General features: G+C 44.4%; 1 protein-coding gene across 8 annotated transcripts in view; it reads left to right on the plus strand.

The window, feature by feature from the left end:
* Nucleotides 1-23,014, plus strand: part of SIL1 (SIL1 nucleotide exchange factor) — a 308,739-nt gene that overhangs the window by 134,037 nt on the left and 151,688 nt on the right. For 4 of the 8 annotated variants that reach the window (XM_058713869.1, XM_058709326.1, XM_058710093.1 and 1 more), the window contains 2 exons: nucleotides 5,873-5,987; nucleotides 12,575-12,710. In XM_058713869.1, coding sequence (XP_058569852.1) covers nucleotides 5,913-5,987; nucleotides 12,575-12,710 — 211 coding nt within the window. In that variant the 5' untranslated portion in view covers nucleotides 5,873-5,912. Of the gene's footprint in view, nucleotides 1-3,094; nucleotides 3,142-5,872; nucleotides 5,988-6,565; nucleotides 6,686-12,574; nucleotides 12,711-16,753; nucleotides 16,829-23,014 lie in introns of those variants that run through there. The other 4 variants (XM_058711713.1, XM_058708524.1, XM_058710861.1 and 1 more) reach the window with 4 other exon arrangements.

The raw sequence follows: 23,014 nt of genomic DNA on the forward strand, positions 1-23,014 counted from the left end.
GCAGTTCTACATGATGGTGGCCTGGCTCTCTGGACACAAGTATGCTGGGAAAAGCATTGAATGCGCTGGGTCTGCCTTGGGGCTCAGCAGAAAACTGGCTTTCATCTCTCCTTTTTCAGCTGGGGGTGGGTGCTCTTCCAACATCTGTTTCCTTCACCTCTTGGGCGAAGATAGCCAAAAAAAAAAAAAAAAAAAAAGGCTTTGGTCCTAAAGTTTGAGATATAGGGCCAGCTAAAGAATGTGTAGATTCTGTAAGCGGCAGAGCTCTGGAGAGTTGTACCAGGGTGCCTGGACTGGCTCTGATTGCCTGTGTGTCCAAGGGCAGGTCATCATCCCTACTCTAATGATAAGTAGGTGCCAGGTGCTTTGTTAAGCATTTTCCATATTTTTATTTAATCCTCTCTAACACTCTTTGAAGTAGGAGCTCTTACTATGCCATTTTACAGATAAAGAAACTGAGGTCTGGTAAGTTGTATTCAAGATCACACAGCTAGGAATAGACAGAGCTAAGAAATGGCCTTCGATCATTTTGAATCTAAATTCATGTACTAGACTTTATATCCATGTTTTTATCTTTTTGCTTCAATTTCCTTCTTTTAAGATAGAAGTAGGAATTCTTGCCCTTTCACTTTTCTAGATTTGGAGAAACAAACACATGGACACAAACTGTAGGTTAAGAATGTGAGCATTTTATGAGGTGGAATTCAAAGTGCCCTCAGGCAGTTTGCTGACGTGACTCTGCCTGCCCAGGACACTTGTGACCTTTTCCTATTCTCACTCTTCTCTGGCCCTGAGACTGGAGAGCAGCCACTGTCCGTGGGGTCTGCCAACCATCTAAGAAGCTTTCAGAGATCCAGCACTCCCACTTCTCCTTTGGCTTCTTGCCATCCTCATCACATTTTTTTGTTTTCCTGCCTTGAGAGAAGATAGAAGTTACGGGAGGATGTCTTTTTTACCCAGGGCCTAGTCCTCTCCTCCAGTCCTATCTGAATTGAGTAGAGGACATGAGGCCCCAAGAGAGGCAAGGTCTAGAAAGTCGAAGGGCCTCCTCCTACCCATGCCCCAAGCATCTGCTCTGGGCTGCACTAAGCTGATAATACAGATTGCTGGAGCATCTACCCTCAATTTAAGTAAAGGTACAGCCTACAGATGGCCAATTTTGATGGAAAAAAATGGACATTTCATTTTTAGTCCTTATTATCTTCTTGTCCCAAAGCCCAAGGATACTTAAGGAAAGAGTAACTGTTGAAACACTGAAATGTGTTTCCCTTTCCCAGACTGAATGATGGTGTTTGAAGTCAGAAGAAGACCGTAATGTGAAGACCTTGGTCTGTCTTCCAGTGAGAGCCAAGAATGACAGGAAGGTTTATTTTGCAAGGTGTACAGGGGCAGGTGATGAGGCAAATCCAGTGTTAGGGGTGGTAAGTAGGGTTTGGGAAGGGCACTAACATCAGCCCAAGTGTGCCAACTGTGCCTCAAAGGTATGCCATGACTTTGGCTTTACTTACGTTATTGTCTGAGGTTTTCTTTAGCTGCTGCTGCTGCCCAGATACTTGCTTGTGATGTGGGATGTCAGCTGTCCTGGTAAAACACAGCTGTGTGCCACCTCTCTTTAGTCTGTTTCCACACTCCCCCACCCTCACCTTCAGCCTAAAGCCCAGAAAACTGCGTATTTTCTACTTGTTACTTGTTGAGTAAGGACCAAGACCAGGTGACGTGGCTGCAGGCCAGACTGCTTAGCAGGACACAGGATACCATCACTCATGCTTGTGTGTGCCTGTATGTTGCAGAATTTGCACTTGCTCTTAGGGTACCCTTGCAAAGCCTGGAAAACTGTGACATATCTTTTTCCCAGCCTCACTCCTCCTGTCTCTCCTCAGGCACCTCCTCCCTGCAACATGTTCTGTCTCTTGGTGTTTCATGGAGAAATATATGGAGGCAGTAAATAGGTCAGGTGTGCGGTCCATGTGGAATTACTGGGGGGAGACGAAGGATCCATTTGTGAATCGATGTCTCATCCTTAGTATTGGCATAAAATGCTTTTGAGGGCATTAGTGTGTGTGCAGGAGATGGAGGCGGCTGGGAACCTTGTGGGAGCTGCCATTTCTCTCACCACCTCCCTTGCCCCCTCCCCACGCATTCCACTTCCCACTTCGGGGTTGGGGGGGGTGGTGGGGAAGCTGCTGTTTGTGTATCAGCTGCCCTCGACCTCTTTTTCTTCAGTCTCTTCTGGATTTCCTGCTCATTTGTCTTCTTTGCCCTTGACTAATTCATTCTCATTTATCTCTTCCTCCTCATCTTTTTCCCCAGCATCAATTCCAGTGTTTATCCCTGGCTGTGAGAAGGGAGTGCTGAAATGTGTGTGTGTACATCCATGTACACTTGAACACTATTCATGCAGGGAAAGGAAATCTGTGACTTTGGGGATAATCTTTGTTTTCTCTTACGGTTTATTTCCTGATAATGCACCCTGCTTCCATTCTGTATTTTCCTTTCCCCCAAAGGCTGAGGATTAAGAAAGGTATGGGGCATTATAGGAAGCTCCAGGGCTGTGTTTTCTTGGGACCCATCTCCCTGGGCCTTTCCAGCCCTTTCATTCCTGATGTGGAAGTCTCTGCTTGCTCCTTGTGCATGCTCACCAAGCCTGGCCACTGCCCCCTCCCCTGCCACGCACACTCAGGTATGGTCAGGCACCTGTCCAGAACCTAATGCTGTGTTGTGAACTCACTCCCAGTCTTTCCGTATGATTGGTGCCCCAGGGAAACCGGTTGCTGGGGAAAGCTCATGTGGCACTCAGCCGCTCCATTTTATCGACGAAAAAAGAGGGGAGAAGCTGGCAGAAAGCAAAGGCTTTTGCTGCTGGGTGAGTGTAGCAGCTATTTTTAGTGCCCAAGCCTTTGCTTTTCCATTTGGCTATGCTTTTTTAGCACAGTGCTGGTCCAGCAGGGCTGTTTTCCTTTATGGTTCCAGATGTCCTTAGGGAAAGTTTCTGTCTGCCTCTGAGAAGGTGTGGGCTGGGCAAGTGGGTAATAACTTCTGACAGTGGGTTCAGGTAGGACTTTGGGTCCCACTGCAGTCATGTTAAAGGACCAATTTCTTGAGGTGGAGCATGTACTGGGGCAGGAATAGGAACGAGAAAAGGTAAGCACCATAATCTTCAGAGATATTCCCCTATAACTGATACAGTTAAGCTTTTTTTGAATACATGGCCTAATGAGATATATTAGGGCTGAGTGATCAACATTCAAACCTTTTATAAGGGCTTGAAGTAATGCTGACATGTTTTGACTTTTTTTTTTTTTTTTTTTTTTTTTTTTTTTTTTTTTTTTTGAGACAGAGAAAGAGCATGAGCAGGGGAGGGGCAGAGAGAGAGGGAGACATAGAATCTGAAGCAGGCTCCAGGCTCTGAGCTGTCAGCACAGAGCCCGACCCGGGGCTCGAACTCAAGGAGTGTGAGATCATGACCTGAGCCGAAGTCGGACGCTTGACCGACTGAGCCACCCAGGCGCCCCTGTTCTGACTTTTTCTAAGGCTTCTTAAAATTTTTAGCTTGTTTTATTTCTCTTTCTGCCTTTCTTTCCTAGGTCATTTGCCAATTTTTTTTTTTTTAAAGTACACGCGTTTCTCTTTAAGATTTCATTTAAATTCCCATTAGTTAACCTACAGTGTAATAATGAGTTTCAGGTATACTATATAGTGGTTCAACAATTTGGATTAAGTTCTCTTGACTGCCACTCTAGTTTACTGACCAAAATTGTTGTACCAAGAAACTCTGTACCCATTAAGTAGTAACTCCCCTGGTAATCTATAATCTACTTTCTGTCTCTGTGAGTTTGCTATTCAAGAAAATTCATTAAAATTTTTTTTTTTAACGTCTATTTATTTTTGAGACAGAGACAAAGCATGAATGGGGAGGGGCAGAGAGAGAGGGAGACACAGAATCGGAAGCAGGCTCCAGGCTCTGAGCCATCAGCCCAGAGCCTGACGCGGGGCTCGAACTCACGGACCGCGAGATCGTGACCTGAGCTGAAGTCGGACGCTTAACTGACTGAGCCACCCAGGCACCCCAAGAAAATTCATTTAAATAGAATCATACAATATCTGTTCTTTTGTGTCTTGCTTATTGCACTTGGCATAATGTTTTCAAGGCTCATTCATGTTGAAGCATGTATCAGAATTGCATTCTTTTTATGGTTGAATAATATTCCATTGTATGTATACACAACACTTTAAAAATATCCATTGATCTGTTGATGGATATTGGGGTTGTTTCCACCTTTTGGCTATTGTGAATAATGCTGCTGGGAACATTTGCATGGAAGTATCTGTTTGAATCACTATTTTTAGAACTGTTGGGTAGAATAAATACCTAGGGGTAGAATTTATGGATCTTAAGGTAATTCTGTGTTTTGCTTTTGAGGAACTGCTAAACTGTGTCTCACAGCAGCTGTACCATTTTGCATTACCACCACTAATGTATGAGGTGTTCCAGTTTGTCTACATCCTTGCTAATATTTGTTATTTTCTTTTAAAAAAAATTATAGTCGTCGTTGTTTATGTATCTGGTTATTAAACCCTATCAGTGAGAGAGGTGATTTGCAAATATTTTCTCCCATTTTGTTGGCTGTCCTTTCAATCTCTTCATAAGGTCCTTTGAGGCACAAAAGTTTTCACATATTGATGGAGTTTAATTTAGTTATTTTTTTAAATCACCTGTTGTCTTGGTGTCATTTTTGAGACACTACTACCAAATACAAGGTTATGAAGATTTCCTCTATATTTTCTTGTAAAAGTTTAGCTTTTAAATTTAGGTCTTAGATACATTTTGAGTTAAGTTTTGTACATGACAAAAGGGTAGATTCCATCTCATTTTCTGCATGTGGCTATTCAGTTGTCCCAGAATAGTTTGTTGAAGAGACTATTTTTTCCCCGTTGAATGGTATTGGTACCCTGTTGAAAATCATTTGAGTACACATGATTATTTCTGGGTCCTCAGTTCTATTCCAATGGTCTTTACATCTGTCCTAATGCCAGTACCACACTGTTTTGATTACTATTGCTTTGTAATAAGTTTTGAATTCAGGAAGTATGAGTCTTCCAACTTGGTTTTTTTTTTCCTACATCTTTGGGTCTACTTTGGGTCCCTTGAAATTCCTTATGTATTTAAAGAAGGGTTTCTCCATTTTTGTAACAGCCTTGGTATTTTGATAGGGATTGCGTTGAATCTGCATATTGCTTTGGGTAATATTGTCATCTTAACAATATTAAGTCTCTAATCCATGAACATGGAATATTCTTTTATCCTTTTGTTTTGATTTTAACAGCTACTAGGGCCTGTACTTCGGATAGTTGGGCCATTTGAAAAGTGATGTGTAAGACTTCATGGCTTGGGAATATGGAACTTTGCTGGTTGATGGGATACTGATGGCATCTGTTTTCAGGTATAATAGTGAGCATGGTTTAGAAGTGAACGGTTATGATGACTTATGAGGATTTGGACTCATGTCTCTTGATACACAAATCAATTGGTTAGTTTATTTCTCTCCTTATCATAGCCAATACCACCCTGTACAACCTGACAATAAGTTGATAGTGAGGAAGGAAGGGACCCCAACCGTTGTATCTCACGTGAGAGTCTTGCTTGGCTCTCTGCTTCCAACCAAGGCATATCTGGTCATGAGTGGCTGGACTCCTTATGGTAGCTGGAAGCTTCCTTTAGATCTTCTCCTGTGGTAGAAGGAAGACCTTTGATATATCTGTGCAGGAAATGTCTGATATCCATTGAACACATGACATCATTGGAATCACATTGCTGGGGGATCAGGCACCAGCTTCCTGTTTACCTTCTGTCTTCTTTGTTTACATTCCTCAGGTCTCTAACTGTGCCTCCCCAGGGCCTGCCCCCTACTAGGATGGCTCTTCTGGGAATGCTGCTCGGGCTGCTGATGGCTTCCTGCTTCACCTTCTGCCTCAGTCATCAGAACCCGGTAAATTTCTTAACACAAATAGAAGAATCCCTGTAGGCTCCAAGAAAGCCTCCATACCACCAAGGCTTTTGTGGGAATAGGGTGAGCTTTTATTTTTCTTACAGGAATGTGGTTAGCACTGGGTCAAGGAGTATGTGTACTCTCCTCCCCACCCCACTGAGTCCTCTGGCCTCTGTTTAAAGCTCATAGCATAGGGGCACCTGGGTGTCTCAGTTGGTTAAGTGTCCGACTCCTGGTTTTGGCTGAGATCATGATCCCTGTATCATTAATTTGAGCTCTGTGTCTGGCTCTGTGCTGACAGCGTGGAGCCTGCTTGGGATTTTCTCTGTTCCCCTTTTCTCTCTGCCCCTCACCCACTCTCATGCTCATGCACACTTTGTCTCAAAAGGAAGGAAGGAAGGAAGCTCATGGCATAGTTTCCCTTTGGAGAAAATAGGATGATGATATGGTAATACTGATAATGTTGATGAGGTTATCATGTACCAATTATTTTAGTAAGTGCTTTATATGTATTCTCATTTAATCCCTCCAAAACCCCTAAGAAGTGAACAACTACAGTTATTATCCCTCATTTTCAGAAGGAGACTGAGGCTCAGAGACATTAAGTAACTTGGCCAGAATCATTCAGCCAGTTTGTGGCAGAGTTGGGAAGATCAGGATTCTCCCCAGGAGCTGGTTGCCTGTGTGGTGAGCACTAAGTAAGACTCAGCTTCTTCTTCTACTCCTGTCTTCCTTGTGCTTTTTCTGTCTCTGTCTCTCCATTCTCTTTTCCTCTGTCCTTTTTCTTCCTCTTCTTTTTAAGCCTGTCTTCATTAACCTAGACCTCACTGCTTAGGCTTTCTGTCACTGTCACAGGCAGGAGTAGAATGACCAAGAAAGCCCTGAGCTTGGCCTGGCTGCAGCATGCTAAGACTCCTGGCCCCATTTGCCTGGCTGGCCCCAGCAATAAACTGCCCTTCACCAGCTCCCAGTGCTTCCTCTTTGCTTTCCCCTGAGAAGCCTTGACTGTCAGCTTTCTGACAGTTTCCCCTTCCCCTGGCCACCTTCCTCAACCCCAGGGTCTCCTGCTAAATGTTGGGTAAGTGTTGAAGGCTTTGGAGCAGGAGGGCCTTGAAGTGCAAATGACAATTGTGATGAATTTAATAGCAATCCAGCTCAGCTGAGGTTTACCTCTGGCTCATGGCAAGCTTCCACCTTCTCTCTGAAGTCATTTGTTTTTTCTCTGCCTTTCTGCTCACTTTGTGGAGCAGAAGAGGAAGTACAGTTAGGAGTCACGAATCCTTTTGAGCTTTTAATGTTCTCTAAGATCTTACTGGTGCTAGTTTTTTTTGGCCTTTTCCTCAAGGATAATGAGGATGAGATTCCATTGGCCCCTGAGGGTGGGACTGGCCACAGCCTGAGTTAGGGGCTGTCTTTGTCATAACCTAGACCAGAAAAGCACCCAAGTGTCTGGAGGGATCAGGGCTGTGTACTCCCCTCCCTCTCTGCCCCCACTCAACCTGCAGCTCATGAGGATCCGGTGCTTCCCATGATGAGCTTTAGCAGATGCACAATTAACAAAAACGTGCTGATGAATTTGCTTAAGGACTGTGTGTTAGTAAGTCCCTTTTGGATAATAGTCCAACCAAATAGATGAGCTTTCAGAGCCATAATTATTCTGGCCCATTTATATTAGCTCTATTGAGTCTAGTCTCAGAAAAATGTTAATACTGACTTTCATCAACAGAAGCTACTTTTATCCTTATGTCTGTTCCTAAGCTGTATCCATTTGTCATAATCTTTCATCATGTGCTAAGCACAAGTAGGAGTTGAAGCATCTTTTCTCTCATACCGTAAAAATTGCTGCCCTGTTGGCATTTAAAATCCAAATTATGCAGTCAGCCACCTTCACAACAGTGAAAATGGGTGGTGGGATAGCTGGGGGTGTTTATGATCCTTTATTCAGAGCCTTGAGTCCAGGCAAGAGGTCCTGGTGGCCTGGAATTGTCCTCTCCAAAGGCATTTGTACAGGTTAATGGCTACCCAGGAAATATTGTGTGTATCAGGGTACGATCTTCTGCTGTGATACCTCCCTGAGATGCCACAACTTAGCAGCAGTGTGGATACTGAAGGGATGGGGTTGTGTAGTATACTGGCCTTCAAAAAGTAGTGAGTATGAAGGAGGTAGTGGAATCCAGTGGAAGGAGCACAGACCATTGGTAAGTGGCACACCCTACTTTGGCAATTTGGCCATTTCTGAGCTTTGTTTTCTCATCCGTAAAATAGGGTTGATACTTCCCTCTTAAGATTTTAATGTAGATTATGCGTGATTTGTATGTATATATAAAAATATATATGAAGCACCTAGCTTTGGGACTGGCAGAGTATGGTCAATAAATGTCAGCTGTTATTTTCAGTAAAAGGGTGTCTGCTTTTATGATTTAATATAGGGCTTTGTCAGTCAGGGTCCTAGCCCAAAATATTGCCATGGCAGTCTGTCTCTGTCACAGCGTCTGTCAGCTTACCATTAGAGATTCATTCATTCTCCTGGATCTTGAAGGCTTTGGTCTTTAAGAATCTCTTACTCAGATACAAGTGCAAGGAAGTGAGACATGGCAAGCTGTTGTCAGCTAACACCTTAGCTGGAATTTCTTGCCAGTCAGTTGAGAGGAGATTGGTATTTGGAGTGATGGTGGCAGGGAAAAGAGTGCTGAGGTTTCAGTATGGAAGGGAGCCCTGAGAAGCCAGCTGAGAGGGCACCAGAACATGGGGGGTTTACTTGTTGACCAAGGGCTGGCTGGCTTCTCTCACCCCTTGGTCTTTATCTGCTGTTGACAGCCCTTCCCGGGCAGAGAGAGGCTAGTCTTGCTTGTCCTTTCTCTGGGACTGTGGTTTGTTACTTGGACCGTGAAAGCCTTCCCTTTCCCCTGAGGGGGTGGGGGTGGTGGGGGTGTGTGCTGGTAGATGTGCTAAGGTGATCTCAGTGTGCCCTTCCCCCCCTGCCCCTTCATTCCCTCAGTATGCAGGGCATAGCCATTAGGACACATAACTAAGAACAGAAACACAGAAGTGAGTCAAAATTCATGCATGGGCTTTGGAGACAGGCAGGCCTGGACTTAAATTTTTGTCTGCTTTTCTCAGCAGTGTGATTTTTGCTCAGGCCCGATACCTGTCCTCATCTATAAAATGGGAATAAAATTTGTGCTCCACAGATGAAACTTGGGTGAGTTGTGAGGCATGGAAGGCACTTTAGCCCAGAGCTACAAATGGTAGTTGCTGTTACCATTGCAGTCTCATCCCCATGATGCTGCTTTTCCTCAAAACCTTTCTTGGAATGCCCCTTTTGAACTGACTCCCTCAGTGCTTATCAGATGTGGTTTGGGCAAACAGTGCAAAGTTGCTCAGAGTTAGATTTGGTGAATAGGGTGAGCTGATCACAGGAGCACCAATTTTTTATCACCCCTACTAAAAACAGATTTGTACTATAAAATAATGGCAGATTGTGTGTATCTGTGTATGTGTGTGTGTCGCTTAAAATCTGGTTCAAAGGTGACACCAACCGGAAGGTCAGAAAACATTTTCAGCAATGGTGGGATTACTGTGAAAGTATTTAGCCTCCCTAGAGCCTGAGGCATGTGGCTCAGTGGTTCATCGGTCTCCATCTTGAATCTATTAATGTTGAAAGAAATGTGGAAAAAGAGAATGAACACTCCCTCAGCCTAGTGTTTGAAGGGTTTTCTGACATGTTTTCATCATTCCCATTCCTATTGCCTCTTACTGCTTCTCTTAGTGACAAGGATTTTGTTGCTTGCTTACAGCTATACCTGCCAGCAGTTACCTGACTAATAGACAAAAGCAAGAGTTGCAATTTAAAGCTTAGAGAGGTTTAGTTTGGCCCTCTTAGTGTTCTAAAATACAAAAATTTTATGTAAAAATCATCTGTTTTTCTGTTTTCTCTTTTTCATGGCAGTGGTGGACCAGCTGAGTAGCAGCTGTGTTCCTTAGTCAAGGCAGGAGGGCTCCAGTTTTCACAGCCCCCAATAACCTGTTGTTTTACTGCTGGCCCTACCTGGCCCCTGGAGGCATTTGACCCCCATACTTCTGAGGTAAATTCTATTAATATTCTCCTAGTCCCATGGTCTAGTGTGTGGTGCTTATGGCAGAGGCTGGCCAGCATGACTCGGCCCTGGATTACATGGGTTTTGAGTATTTGCAGACAAGGTATTCTTTGTTCTGCAATGTGGGGCTAGTGCCTGGGTTCTAGTAGACATGGCTACTTTGGGCTTTCCTCAGTCCAAGGCCTCCAGAAGACATACCTGCCTGTGGGACAGGGTCATTTCTTCATTCCTTTGTTCTTGGATTACAAACTTAGTCCTTTGCTGGGCATTGGGGTACATTGGTGAAAGAGACTCACATAGAGCCTGCTCTTAGGAAATCTGGCTTTAGGCCAGTGTCTCTTGCCACTCTGTCTTTCCTTTAGTTTCCCAAGCATGTCTCCTCTTCTCCTAGCTTTCTTTTGAGCTCAGATCTGTGCAAGCTTCAAGTTGAAGGTAGGAGGCATTTGACAGCCAGGCTGCACAGGTGAGACCACAACCAAAACCTGACCTGCCTGAATAATGTCACAGTGTGTAGTCACTGTTGGATGTCATAGTACAGACTCATCCAACCTGGAACCTGTGATGGTCTTTACATGTAGTAAGAGTAATCGCTACCATGTATCTGGGGTCTAGTGGTTTACAAGATAGTTCCTCATCTAATGTATGAGTTAGATGTCATTAGTATTTCTGCTTTACAAATGTGGAAATAGGCTTAGAAAATTAAGTAACTTTCTGGGAGTCACAATAAACTGGGATTCAAACTTCAGATTATCTGATGTGGAGCTTAAGTTCTTAACTACTATTGCTGTAGTCTTGGCCTCTCATTACTTGGGATATGATTTGAGGGCCTCTTCTTGTCCAAGATCTCTTCCTTACTGGTCTTTAACAAGATTTGAAATCCTGTCATCTGAATTTCATGCCTTTATTTCTTGTTAAAATGTTAAAAACCCTTGGAGGGGCATTACATTGTTATCATGAATACTTTAACACCTTGCCCTTCCCTCTGACAGCTAATTAAAGATCAGACCCTGGGGGACAAGATAGGTGGGGATGCATATCTGGAGCTGGGGTGTTGCTTGCAAGAGATGCATTACTGCCTCTCATGCAAGGTTAGTATTATTGGGAAGCCAAAATGAGATGTGTGTCAAGTTCCTAGAACAGGTTTGAGTTCATAGGAATTCACGAAATGTGCTCACTGTTAGTAGGGGAAGACTTGGGAGGTGGGAAGGTTGAAATAACTTCCTGGTGTACTAGTATGGGTTCCTTCTTGCTATGCCAGAGCTCTAGAACCCTCTGGTTCTATTTTCCAGAGGCCTTACTGCTTTTATGCAAGTAAGGTTTAAAAATTGGACACGAAGAATTGGAGGCCGGGAAGGAGCAAAATGAATAATACTTTGTATTTATCTTGCATCTCTGTCTCCTGAGCTCATGATGCTCCACAGACACCATCTCATTAATCCTCCATGCTCTCCAGGGGGTGGAAGGAAACAGGTTTTAGGAAGAGGTTTTCAGCTGTGGCTTCTTTCTCCCTCAGCCCCACCAAACTCCCAGCTTCCCACTTGAAGCCATTTCACCATGGATTGTTATGTCCAAGTGGTCATTTATGCCCTGTAGGCACCCTGGGGAATTGCCAGGCTCTTATTGTGTCCTGCTGGACTGCATAGGAATCAGTTGGGCCTCAGCTGGCATCTTTTGTATGTCTGGGGTGGCTATTTGAGGATTTATTCTCCCATTGATATGTGTTTTTTCATATATATATATATACATATATGTATACGTATATATATACGTATATATACATATACGTATATATATATATATATACATATATACATAATATATATATATACGTATATATATACGTATATATATATATTTAATGTTTATTTTGAGAGAGAGACAGCACATGTGTGCGCAGGGGAAAGGCAGAGAGAGAGTGAGAGAGAGCATGAGTAGGGGAGGAGCAGAGATTGAGAGAGAGCATGAGTAGGGGAGGAGCAGAGAGAGAGCGAGGGAGAGAGCAAATCACAGGCAAGCTCTGTACTGTCAGCACAGAAGTCGACATGGGATTCTATCTCATGAACCATGAGATCATGACCTGAGTCGAAATTAAGAGTCGGATGCTCAACCGACTAAGCCACCCAGGTACCCTAATGTATCTTTTTTATTTGTAAGAGCAATAGGTAGGAGTTTTAAACATCATACAGTATAGTAGCATAGAAAATAAAAAGTAGAAGTCTCTTATTGTCTCCTTTGCCAACCCTTCTTCCCAGTATGTTCCCTTAACCTCCTTGAGATAGTATTGAACTTTGTGGAGTTTTTCCTTAGGTATGTACAAACGTGCTATGTATGTATAACACATGCTGTGTTCATTTAACTGTATCACTGTGGTCCAAACAAGGCTAGAGAGGGGAGGAGTATGGAGGAGAAGAGTATACAACCCAGGCCATGTTCTCTATGCCTCGTGTCTAGTTCTGGTGGGTCACGCCCTGTGTTTTCTTTTCTCTGAAGGAGTTTGCGCTCACGAGCCCAGAAAAGAGCAGCACCAAAGAAGCCGAGAGAAAGGAAACCACAGCGGAAGAGGAGCTGGACTCTGAGGTCCTGGAGGTGTTTCACCCAACCCATGAGTGGCAGGCCCTTCGGCCAGGTACCAAGCCCAGCTCCATGTGAAACACATTCTGGATTCTAAGTGCATATGTCCTTCGTGCCCACAGGGCTGCTTTGAAGGAGCAGAGGCTCTGGCCCACTGGAGGGGAACAGTATGGTTCTTTGGGTGATGGCTGTTGCTGCAGGGCTCAGGGACTTTCATTTTCCAGCAGAACAGAGATTGCGGCACTCATGCCGTGAAAGGAAGGCAGGTGGTGGGTGGCCGAGCTTTCTGAGCAAGTGATTGAAAACTTTCTTTCTTTGCACTCTTCTAAAACACAGGAGAGGCAGTGACATGTGCCTCACTCTGCAAATGCTATTTTAGGCTCTGCTGCTCGGCTCAATGCTGCTGAAATACTGTTCACAGGAGAGTACTGAGCACCGATGAGGGGCAGGAGTATTCTGTTGTTAAAGGAACTTGTGCTAAGAAACAGGGGCTGGTCCTGGCCTGGTTTTTAAATGGGGCATCCTCAGAAGGAACAACTTTCTAGCCCTTTTAAGAACCTGGAACCATTGCTTAGAAAGTAACCAGCATTTGTGGAGTGTTTACTATATTCAGGTATTGAGTTAGGTGCTTCATCTGCATAATCCTGTTCAGTCTTCACAGTAGTAACTGTGATCTTCATTGTCTTATGAAAACATTGGCTCATTGACCTAACTCATTGAGCTAACTTGTCCTATGCCATTGACCAAAGAGAGCCTAGACCCACCTTCTTACCCCTTGTCCTTCTAGTCCCAGCCATTCTTGACGGTAACCACACTATGATGCCACTTGAGTCTGTTCTCAAGAGTAGGCTTTTGTACTTTTCACTGTGACAAGGTGGATGGCAAGCCCTGGCAGCTGCCACAGTGGAGTTTCATCAGTCCATGCAAATATTCATCACCATGTCTTCACTGCCCCCATTGCTGCTGTGCTGGCAGGGGCAGCATTTACTGTGCCAGCCAACTTTGTGGTAGCACTGTTACTCCTACTGGGCTTGCATAAGGGTTGTTGGTGCCATTGAAGAGTGATAAAACACCAAGGAAGTGAAGTAGGAAGTAATGGCATAGGGGGTAAAAGGAGGTTTTAGGAATAGAGGTATTGGGTTGAACAGATGTAACCTCTGACTGTCCTCCCCCACCTTCATTGAGAACTGAGCCCGCTGGGCCTTGAGGACCAAAACAGGAAGACTCAATGGGTTCGGGTGTGGAACATATGGACTGTTTCTACTGGTTTTATGAGGTTAAAAGTGCTCGAATCACTTCTAATCAGGCAAGTGCCTAGAGCAGATGGAATTCAATGTCCTGTGGCCCCCAGTCCTACCTTATCTGTTCCTGTGGCACCCTCCAAGGCCCTCATCCACATTGCAAAACAAGCATGAAAGTTCTGACCTGGGGACCTCGCCCAGCTGTCTGGCAGTGGGGTTGCTGTATTAATGCTTAAATAGAAGAGCCTCTGTCTCTAGCCTTGGGGAGGGAGAGCCAGAGCATTTGTGACAAGGGCAGGCAGAGGGCTCTGAACGCCTCCTGGAGAATTAGAATGGAACACATTATTTTTACAGTTAACTTGATACCCCATTACATTTAACTTGATACCCCATTGACATCACCCTCTACCTTCTAGTTTCTCAAGACCCTCTTGTAAAATCTGCACCAAATTTCCTTGAGCCTGCTCCAAAGGCTGGTATGTTGTAGTTGAGCACAACACTCAGACCCCACATCTCAGTGGGCAAACAGGTCTGGTTCTAGTCATGCCTGCCCCATCCCAAGAGTATTTTTGCCTATCCTGACCATCAAAGCAAGAGGAGTGAGGGAAGGTTAGGTGAGAAGTTTATTCTGGCCTGAGTGTGTGATGTGAGGTGATTCAGAGTGTGGCAGTATGGAGTCAGACCAATGGAGGTAGAGACTTTGTTGGGCCCCAGTCCAGGATTGAGGTGTTCTGTTTGTATGTTGCAAAGGTTTTGTATGTGTGTCTATTGGCAGGATATTGACCTCTCAGTGGTCTCTGTGGATAGCTGGCACTTGGCTTTAGTCAGAGTGTAATATTTAATTCACCACATTCTGAATGCTGCCTGGGAATTTCCACCACAGCTACCTGAAGGAATGTTAAAAGGAATGTAGCCAATTCTGGGAACTTGTTTGATGGGTAGATGAATGGGAAGGTAGTATAATTTAGCAGTTAGGAGAACAGACTTTAGATTCAGCCAGTCCTGGGTTCAAATCCTAGCTTTGCTATTTAGGGGATCTTGGGCGAGTCACAGAATCCTTCTCCCCTTCAGTTTCCCCTTTGGTGACATGGGGGAAATGGCTTGCTCTGCCTGTTGTGAGGATTCTTGACATGAAGATATCACCCAGTATAGTTAGTTCTGATTTTAGATGGTAAATTTGTGCTACCCCTTCAACTTGGTTGTGGAATTGGATGCCGGTAAGGGTGCTTGAGTATGTAGGCTTCCTGTCCTCTCTGGTCTTTGATGGGGGAAGAGAACTTAAGGTGAGAAGAGAGACTTCTATGGTCCTGAAATGCTCTCCCTCTCTCCTTATACAGAGATTTTTGATGAGGGAGCGGAAAGGGTTAGCACAGCTTTTCCTGCCTGAAATTCAAGGAGTGGCCCAGGAAGATGATGGAGTATCTTTTGGGGACTTTGAAGAAAATGGCTAGTTTCTGTTGACATTACCCCCAGTTCAGTAACTTCTGACCCCTCAGGTCTCTGAAGGGAGGACCTCAGTTCTGTGGTCCTCAGGCCTCTACGGAGGGCATACTGGGATACGTGGTCTGGGCTCATATGAAGGTAGATTCCAGGTTGCCTCCTGTGGCCTGGTACACCAGGAGACCTACCCATGACTTCATGGGCCTTCCCACCAGGTCAGGTGGGTATTGGGCCCCCCATCCATGGAGCCCTAGAGTAACTGCAGGTCACCCTCCAGAAGTCAGCCTGCCTCTGTTACTACTGTCAGCATCCTCACTGTGAGCCGCTTGTTCCTGGAAGTGATTTTCCTGTCTCTCTCTCTCTCTGTCTTCTGGTTTATTTTGGGATCTGTCTCACCTTATGGAGGCACAGCAAGCATTTGAGTGTGGATTCAGCATCAGCTGTTCAGAAGCAAGCAGAGGAAAGCTGTTAGCTGGCAGGTCCTATGGGTTCTGGGCAGGCAATTCAGAAATTTGTCCTGGGGCTGAGGACCCCTGAGTACCCCTGTGTACTTCTTATCACAGAAAGCTGGCCACAGCCAAGTGTGGTGGAGTCTGCTCCCTGGCCATTTCTGAGATCCTACTTTGTGCCAGGCACTATATTCGTAGCCAGAGATACACATAATAATTCACATTTACTGAGTGTTGATTGTACCAGACATTCTTTGAGGGCAGGTGTTAAAACTACCCTCATTTTTATAGACAAAACTGAGTCTCAGAAGTGACTTAGTCAAGGTGTACCTGGGTGGCTTAGTTGATTAAGCGTCTGACTTTGGCTCAGGTCATGGTCTTACAGTTTGTGGGTTTGAGCCCTGTGTTGGACTCTTCACTGACAGTGTAGAGCCTCCTTGGGATTCTCTCTCTACCCTTCTCTATCTTCCCCTCCCCCACTCATGCTTTCTCTCTCTCTCTCTCTCTCTCTCTAATATAAATAAAAATAATAAAATAATAATAATTAAAAAAAAAGAAGTGACTTAGTCAAATGACCAGTAAGTGGTAGAGTCAGAATTCAAAACTAGCTTTGTCTGGCCCTAAGCCTGAGCTCCTTACCCCTGTGCCATACTGTCTGTCTGAATAGCTAATGAAACATGACCCCTACCTTCTAGTAGCTTACAGTCTCACAGAGAATACAGAGACAGAAAAGGGCACTAGAGTATTTGGGATGTCCTGGTACGAGTGTCCTGTGTAGGCTGAGGGCACAAAGGAGGGTAAGGGGAGGCTAGGGCCTTCTCTGTATCCCTGAGATTAGAGTGGAACAGTGGTCAAATTTTATGATGTTAAATGTCCAACCCCATGAAGTTCTCTTTTTGAGCTTTGTGTTCTTCGTCAGATTGGTTAGAATCTTTGCACTTAAGTTTCCTCATCTGTCTGCTTCCCAGAGATGGAGTGAGACTAAAACTAGATCAACATGTGTAAAACGTTACACCCAGGATCTGGCACATAGGAAATACTCAGTAAGTAACTATAGTTGTCATTAAAAAACAAACAAACAAACAAACAAACAAACAAACAAACAAACAAACAACATTTGCTGCCTTTCTTTCATTGGGAACCTGAAGGAGAAGTGGAGGTGACAAGGCAGGCTGAGCAAAGGGCTCCCTTGTCCTCCCTATGAGCCAGTGCTGCTTTGTTGGCCTCATGTGGGCTCAGGGAAGCTCAAACTGGGGGCTCACTATTGACCCGAGCTGACTTCTAGGATGAGGCTGTTAGAACCTCAGAAATATTGGCATCAGCACAAAGAGCCCTCTTAATGGGAGCATGCAGAAAGCCTGTGCAGGAACATATTCATGTGAGGGGGTTAAAAAAAAAAAAAAATCCAAATCATCAACAACTGATGAGAGCAATCTAAGAATTATAGAGCACCAGCCATCTGGTCAGATCATTTCAGATCTGCACGAGCAATAGGAGGGAATTGAATTTTAAAAACCTCATTTATAGTAGACCAACTACTCTGTTTCAAGTATTTAAGAGAGGAGTCTGATTTCCTGCAGGCCCTGGACATCTGTCTGAAGGAGCACCTGACTCTGGTCTGGGTGATTCTGTAGGGTTGTCTCTGTGAGGCCTTTGGCCCATTGCAGCTTGGAAAGGGCTGTGTGATCCTTTAGTCCTCAGACACCAGCTGCACGTCCCAACATTTCAAGTCCATTCTGACACCATTTACCTGGAATTAATGTTAGGTCTCATAAGTTAAAGGTCTCAGTGCCATTGCATCTACTTCCAGTGCTAGTTGCCAGTTCCAGGCCACCCGTCTTTGTGACTGACCAGCTATAAATTGGAAATTCCCATAACCACCACCTCAGGTTTGATAATTTGCTAGAACTACTCATAGCTCAGGAACTTGGGAAGACACTTAGGTTTACTGGCTTTTTAATTTATCTTTATTTTTTAAAATTTACATCCAAATTAGTTAGCATATAGTGAAACAATGATTTCAGGAGTAGATTCCTTAATGTCCCTTACCCATTTAGCCCATCCCCCCTCCCACAACCCCTCTAGTAACCCTCTGTTTGTTCTCCATATTTATGAGTCTCTTCTGTTTTGTCCCTCTCCCTGTTTTTATATTATTTTTGTTTCCCTTCCCTTATGTTCATCTGTTTTGTCTCTTCAAGTCCTCATATGAATGAAGTCATATGATTTTTGTCTTCCTCTGATTTCACTTAGCATAATACCCTCCAGTTCCATCCACGTAGTTGCAAATGGCAAGATTTCATTCTTTTTGATTGCTGAGTAATAGTCCATTGTATATATGTACCACATCTTCTTTATCCATTCATCCTTCGATGGACATTTGGGCTCTTTCCATACTTTGGCCATTGTGGATAGTGCTGCTATAAACATGGGGGTGCGTGTGTCCCTTCGAAACAGCACACCTGTATCCTGTGGATAAATGCCTAGTAGTGCAATTGCTGTGTCATAGGGCCGTTCTATTTTTAGTTTTTTGAGGAATTTCCATACTGTTTTCCAGAGTGGCTGCACTAGCTTGCATTCCCAAGGTTTACTGGCTTTTTTAAAAAAGATACAACTCAGGAACAGCCAAATGGAAGGGATGCATAGGGCAAGGTAAGGTTTTGGGGGGGAATGGCACAGAGCCTCTGTGCTATCTTGTGAGCGTATTACCCTCCCAGAACTTGTACGTGTTCACCAGACTGGAAGCTCTCTGACACCGTTTTTGAGAGGCTTTTATGGGGGCTGAGTTTCCTATACATGATTGATTAAGTCATTGGCCATTGGTGGTTGAACTCAGTCTCCAACCCTCCCTCCTCTCCCTGGAAGTTAGTAGATGTGGCTAAAAGTTTCAATTCTTTAATCATGACTTGGTCTTTCTGGTGACCAGCCTCCATCCTAAAGTTACCCAAAACTGCTTTCTCCTCTCCCTGCAACCCCCAATCCCAAGAGTCATCTCATTAGCATAAATTCAGGAATAACAAAACATAATCCTGTCACTCAGTAAATACCAAGCATTTTAGGAGCTCTTTGTCAGGAATATATATTTTTTACTATCCCACAACTTGAGGTGAGACTCAAGGGCAAAGCTGCCAGCTTCTGCCACCCCTCTCACCAGCTCTGGCTGGGAGGCACGTGACCCTCTCTTCCTCCCCTAGTGTGGAGAGATTTTCCTTATGGGTCATTTCATCTACTAGGGTGGTCCACAAGCATATGACTTGGCTTGTGTCCCATCCTTCACATGCAGGGAGACACACACACACTTCTAGGCCCATGAGCACTGTGTGACTGGGAGTATTAGTTAAGGGCTCTTTATACCTAAACTCCTGTGTCGCATCAGAGTGGTGCAGTAGGACTTCTTGAGAAGGGAAGTATATAGCAATGGGCCTCTGTTGATCTTTCCTTGGTTCAAGTGCAGTGCTGGAAAGGTGGAACAGGGGCTGGATAGAGGAAACAGGGTAGTGGGGTAGTCTTTATGCTTTCTTGAACACAGGTTGTTATCTCTAGCAACTTTTCAGGTTGAGATGTTCAACAGAGCTTCTTTTTGGTGCTACTTCATTCCGCACAGTGCCGTTCCCCCCCACCTCCCCACGTTAAAACTTTTCAAGGCTTCTGGGGATTCCTTGAGAAGTTTATTTGTTCTTCTACCTGTACTTCTGGCCCATCTCCCTCACTACAGCCACTCCTGAGCCCTTGTTAGGCAATCTCTGCTCTGAGTATCTCTTTTGCACCTTGGTAATAAGAATTTATCAGGGGAATTGCTTGGGGCATAACAGGATGCCAGACCTCTTGAGGCCTGTAGGAACAATTTCTGAGTCTCCAAATTACCTTGTAGTAGGAGAGAAAAGGATGGTGGATGGTGGGCCGGAATACATGAAGGCACCAGAAGGTTGCATGAATACAGTTTAGATCTCTTCATTTCAGAGAACCCTCATTTCCCATTTGGGCAGTTTTAAGATGCCTCATCACTGCCCCTCAGCAGCCAAATCTCACACCTGAGGGAACAGGTGGAAGGCAGCACAGAAAAGCCTGTGACCTTCATGGCAGTCACTCCCAAGGCTGAGACCACTTTGAGGCTAGCTGGCTGAGCTCTGCAGGGACACCAGAGTTTCTCTGCCCAGGCTTTGGCCTTCCATTACCAGGATGGGGTAGGCCAGGGTCCAGTTTGCAATCTCTGTACTTGAGTGGTGATAGAGAGCAGCTGTTGGCCATTCGCTTTCTAATGAGCATTTGTATGCTTAATGCTCAACCTAGGTCCTTATCCTCCCCTTTCTCTGCTTCCTCCATCTACCTGTTCTCTCTGAGGTTTAATAAAGTCTACTTACCATAACAGCACAGCCTCAGCACTCAGAGATCGGGATACCCAAACTGGCTGAAATGAAAAACTTAGATGGGAGTAAGGATAATGGAAAACCAGCTGCCAAAGCCAGTCCCAGCCCTCATGCCCAGGGCTTGGCTTTAGTTCAGACAGTCCTGTGTACCTCTGACTTCCCTTATTTCTCTCATATTGGCCTCACCTTGCTGGCTAAGACTATCTAGGCTGTCTCCAAAGTTGGGACTAACCAAGGCTGGAATTAGCTCTCATGGGTTGCCTGGAGCTGGAATGAGAGGCCCTTTTCCAGAACCTGTTCCCTTCCTGTTTTTGGCATAGCACTGGAGGTAGGGATTGATTGGTAACTTCAGAGGAGGTAGAAATGAGGTAGAGAAGGGGACAGGTAGGAAGCATTAGTGGAGGGGGAGGGGATGACAGGAACAGAGACCTCAGAGTGGGAGTACATCTCCCTGGGTGGAGAGGAAGGATGTATAGGGAATAATGGGATGGTTGTGGTGGGCGTTGTCCCCTCTGTTAGAGATAGAGGGCGGTGGGAGGGAGGGTGGGAGAAGAGATGAGGAGAGCTAGCAAAGCAGTAGAACTAAAGATGTAAGCAAGTGTAAACTATAAGTGTATAGTTGGGTCCAGTCAGGGGCTGTTCTATAAATGGAAGATGAGGAAATGAAGAAAGATGATAGAAATTCCTAGGTTTGAGGTGTTAGAGAATAAGTGAAAGAAGAGAACTAAAACAGTAATTTCAGAGACAATGACATCAAAAAGCTTGTCTATTTCATGTAATATTTGTTGTATGTTCCAGTGATGTTCAAGATAGAGTGCTTGATAGTGGAGATAACATGGTGGGCACTGAATGCCTGCCAGGGCTTATGGGGTAGGAGGACTCCCAGACAGGAATAGAGGTAGATAAGATCATAGAGGAAGGGACCTGAAGGAAAGACTTCTTTCCCAGAGGCATGGTCATTAAAGCTGAGTAGAGAGAGCTTTTGTGTATGTTGGAAGGCAGAAGAAAAAGGAATCAATGTTGATAGAGATTTGAAATCCCAGAGAGCAGATCAAAATTGTTTAGGTGGCAGATGGAAAGTCTTGGCCTGGTGAATATGATGAGCGTTGGAAATTAGAAGCAGAAGTTAGGAAAAAACAAGGGTAAATGGGAAAGGTGTAGAGAGAAACTGAGGTAACATTTCTTCTATGTCTTCCAAGTTTTCTGAGCCAGGCTGAGAGTGGGGCTTCTACCTTGGATGATGCAAGAGAAAGACTCATTTGGCTGCTTGAGAGAGTGGAGCGATGACGAAGAACCTCTGTGAGGATGGTGCTTAGGCAAGAAGTCAGAACCAAGCAATTTTCAGCGTCAAGAAGGGCAAGGGCCCAGTTAGCATTTGACAGCCTAGCCTGCATTTGTAGGGGCCCAGGATCAGTGGATTTGGTGACTTTCTAGAGCAGTCTGAGCCCTAAACAGTGGTTAGCTGGACTGTGAGACCTGATGGGTACATCATTAAGGGGACTATTGTATTGTTTTTGGGGTTAGTAAGGAGACCTTGTTCTGGCCTTTGGGGCCAACTAGAGAGCTTTGTCAGAAGCTCCTATGAACTTGCTCCAACATTCTCTGAGACAGATAATATCAAGACTTTTACAGGTCTCTGACAATGGCCAGAGTCAGTTGGAGTGGTACCGTACTAGCCACTGATTGTCTTAGGTGGGCCTGAAAAGAACCTGAATGAAGCAAAGCTAGTGTGCAGGGGGCTCTGTGAGCCTTTTGGTCCTGTGCTCTAATCAGGCTGATTGTATTTCTGTTCCTTTGGGGATTTTGTTTTGTTACTGTTAATCAATTAATAGGTTGTTGGTCTTGCCTTATTTCCCATAATATTTTATTATGGGATTTTGATTTGGGCAAAGATTGAGTTGTATTTTAATTTATTTAATTACAGAATAGTCTGCTTTTGGGTTGTATAAGCAGTTATTTGAAAGGAAAGAACCATTTCTTTGGATTAAAAGTTTTCAGGTTTGATTACCTATAGACATAATTAGCTTATCTGGGCAGAGGTGAGTTTTTATGGAATAGTAATAGGGTATATTTGTTAAAATTTTTTTTTTTTTTTGCCTGGGGAAGGGAACTACCTCTATCCCCCCACCGCCCCTTATCCCAGCAGGTCTCTACATGCATCTTGTTAATCTCCATTCTGTCATCCCAGTTTTGCCAAGTCAGGCTTTTGGACAGAGGGTGAGGAGGTTGTCTAGTCTATCATGGCCAAGAATGACTGAGGCAGAATCGGACCTGAGAACTCTAGTGTAGCTTTTGGAAAGGGGAAGAAAACTAACATTTTTTTGGAGAAACTCCATTGTGCCTGGTGCTTTGTATACATTATTTAAGGGAGATCTCAAGGTGATGCATAACAGAGTGGTTACCTCTTCTCTTGATCTTGTTTGGTGGCCCATGCTCCATTAGTGAAGGGTTCCAAATTCCATTGCTTTCCCCAGGATTTCAATCTGTAGGATCATTGTTTGAAAGCAATGGTATTTGAGGTCTATGTGGAAACAAAGTAATGTGAATTTTAGAGGCTGTTGACATTGAGAGGGGGAAATTATTCAAGAGAATAAAGATTTATTCAAGCTTTGTTTCTTAGATTAAATCTTATGGATTTTAGGGGTAGATCCAGATGTCCCTAAACATGGTGGATTAAATAGCCCTGTATGCAGTCTGATTTTAGATTCTCTCTGGGTTAGATTGCAGATGGAGATGCTGGAGGAATTGTTCCCTGAAGGCCATTAACATTTCAACTTCCAGTATTTGATCAGAATACCTAGCTGAAGATAGTTTGGAGTTATATATAGAACTCAAAAGGGAGGGGCTCTTGCATAAAGCTGGCAG

Source organism: Neofelis nebulosa, chromosome 1 (assembly GCF_028018385.1).
Source record: "Neofelis nebulosa isolate mNeoNeb1 chromosome 1, mNeoNeb1.pri, whole genome shotgun sequence".
NCBI classification, from domain to species: domain Eukaryota; kingdom Metazoa; phylum Chordata; class Mammalia; order Carnivora; family Felidae; genus Neofelis; species Neofelis nebulosa.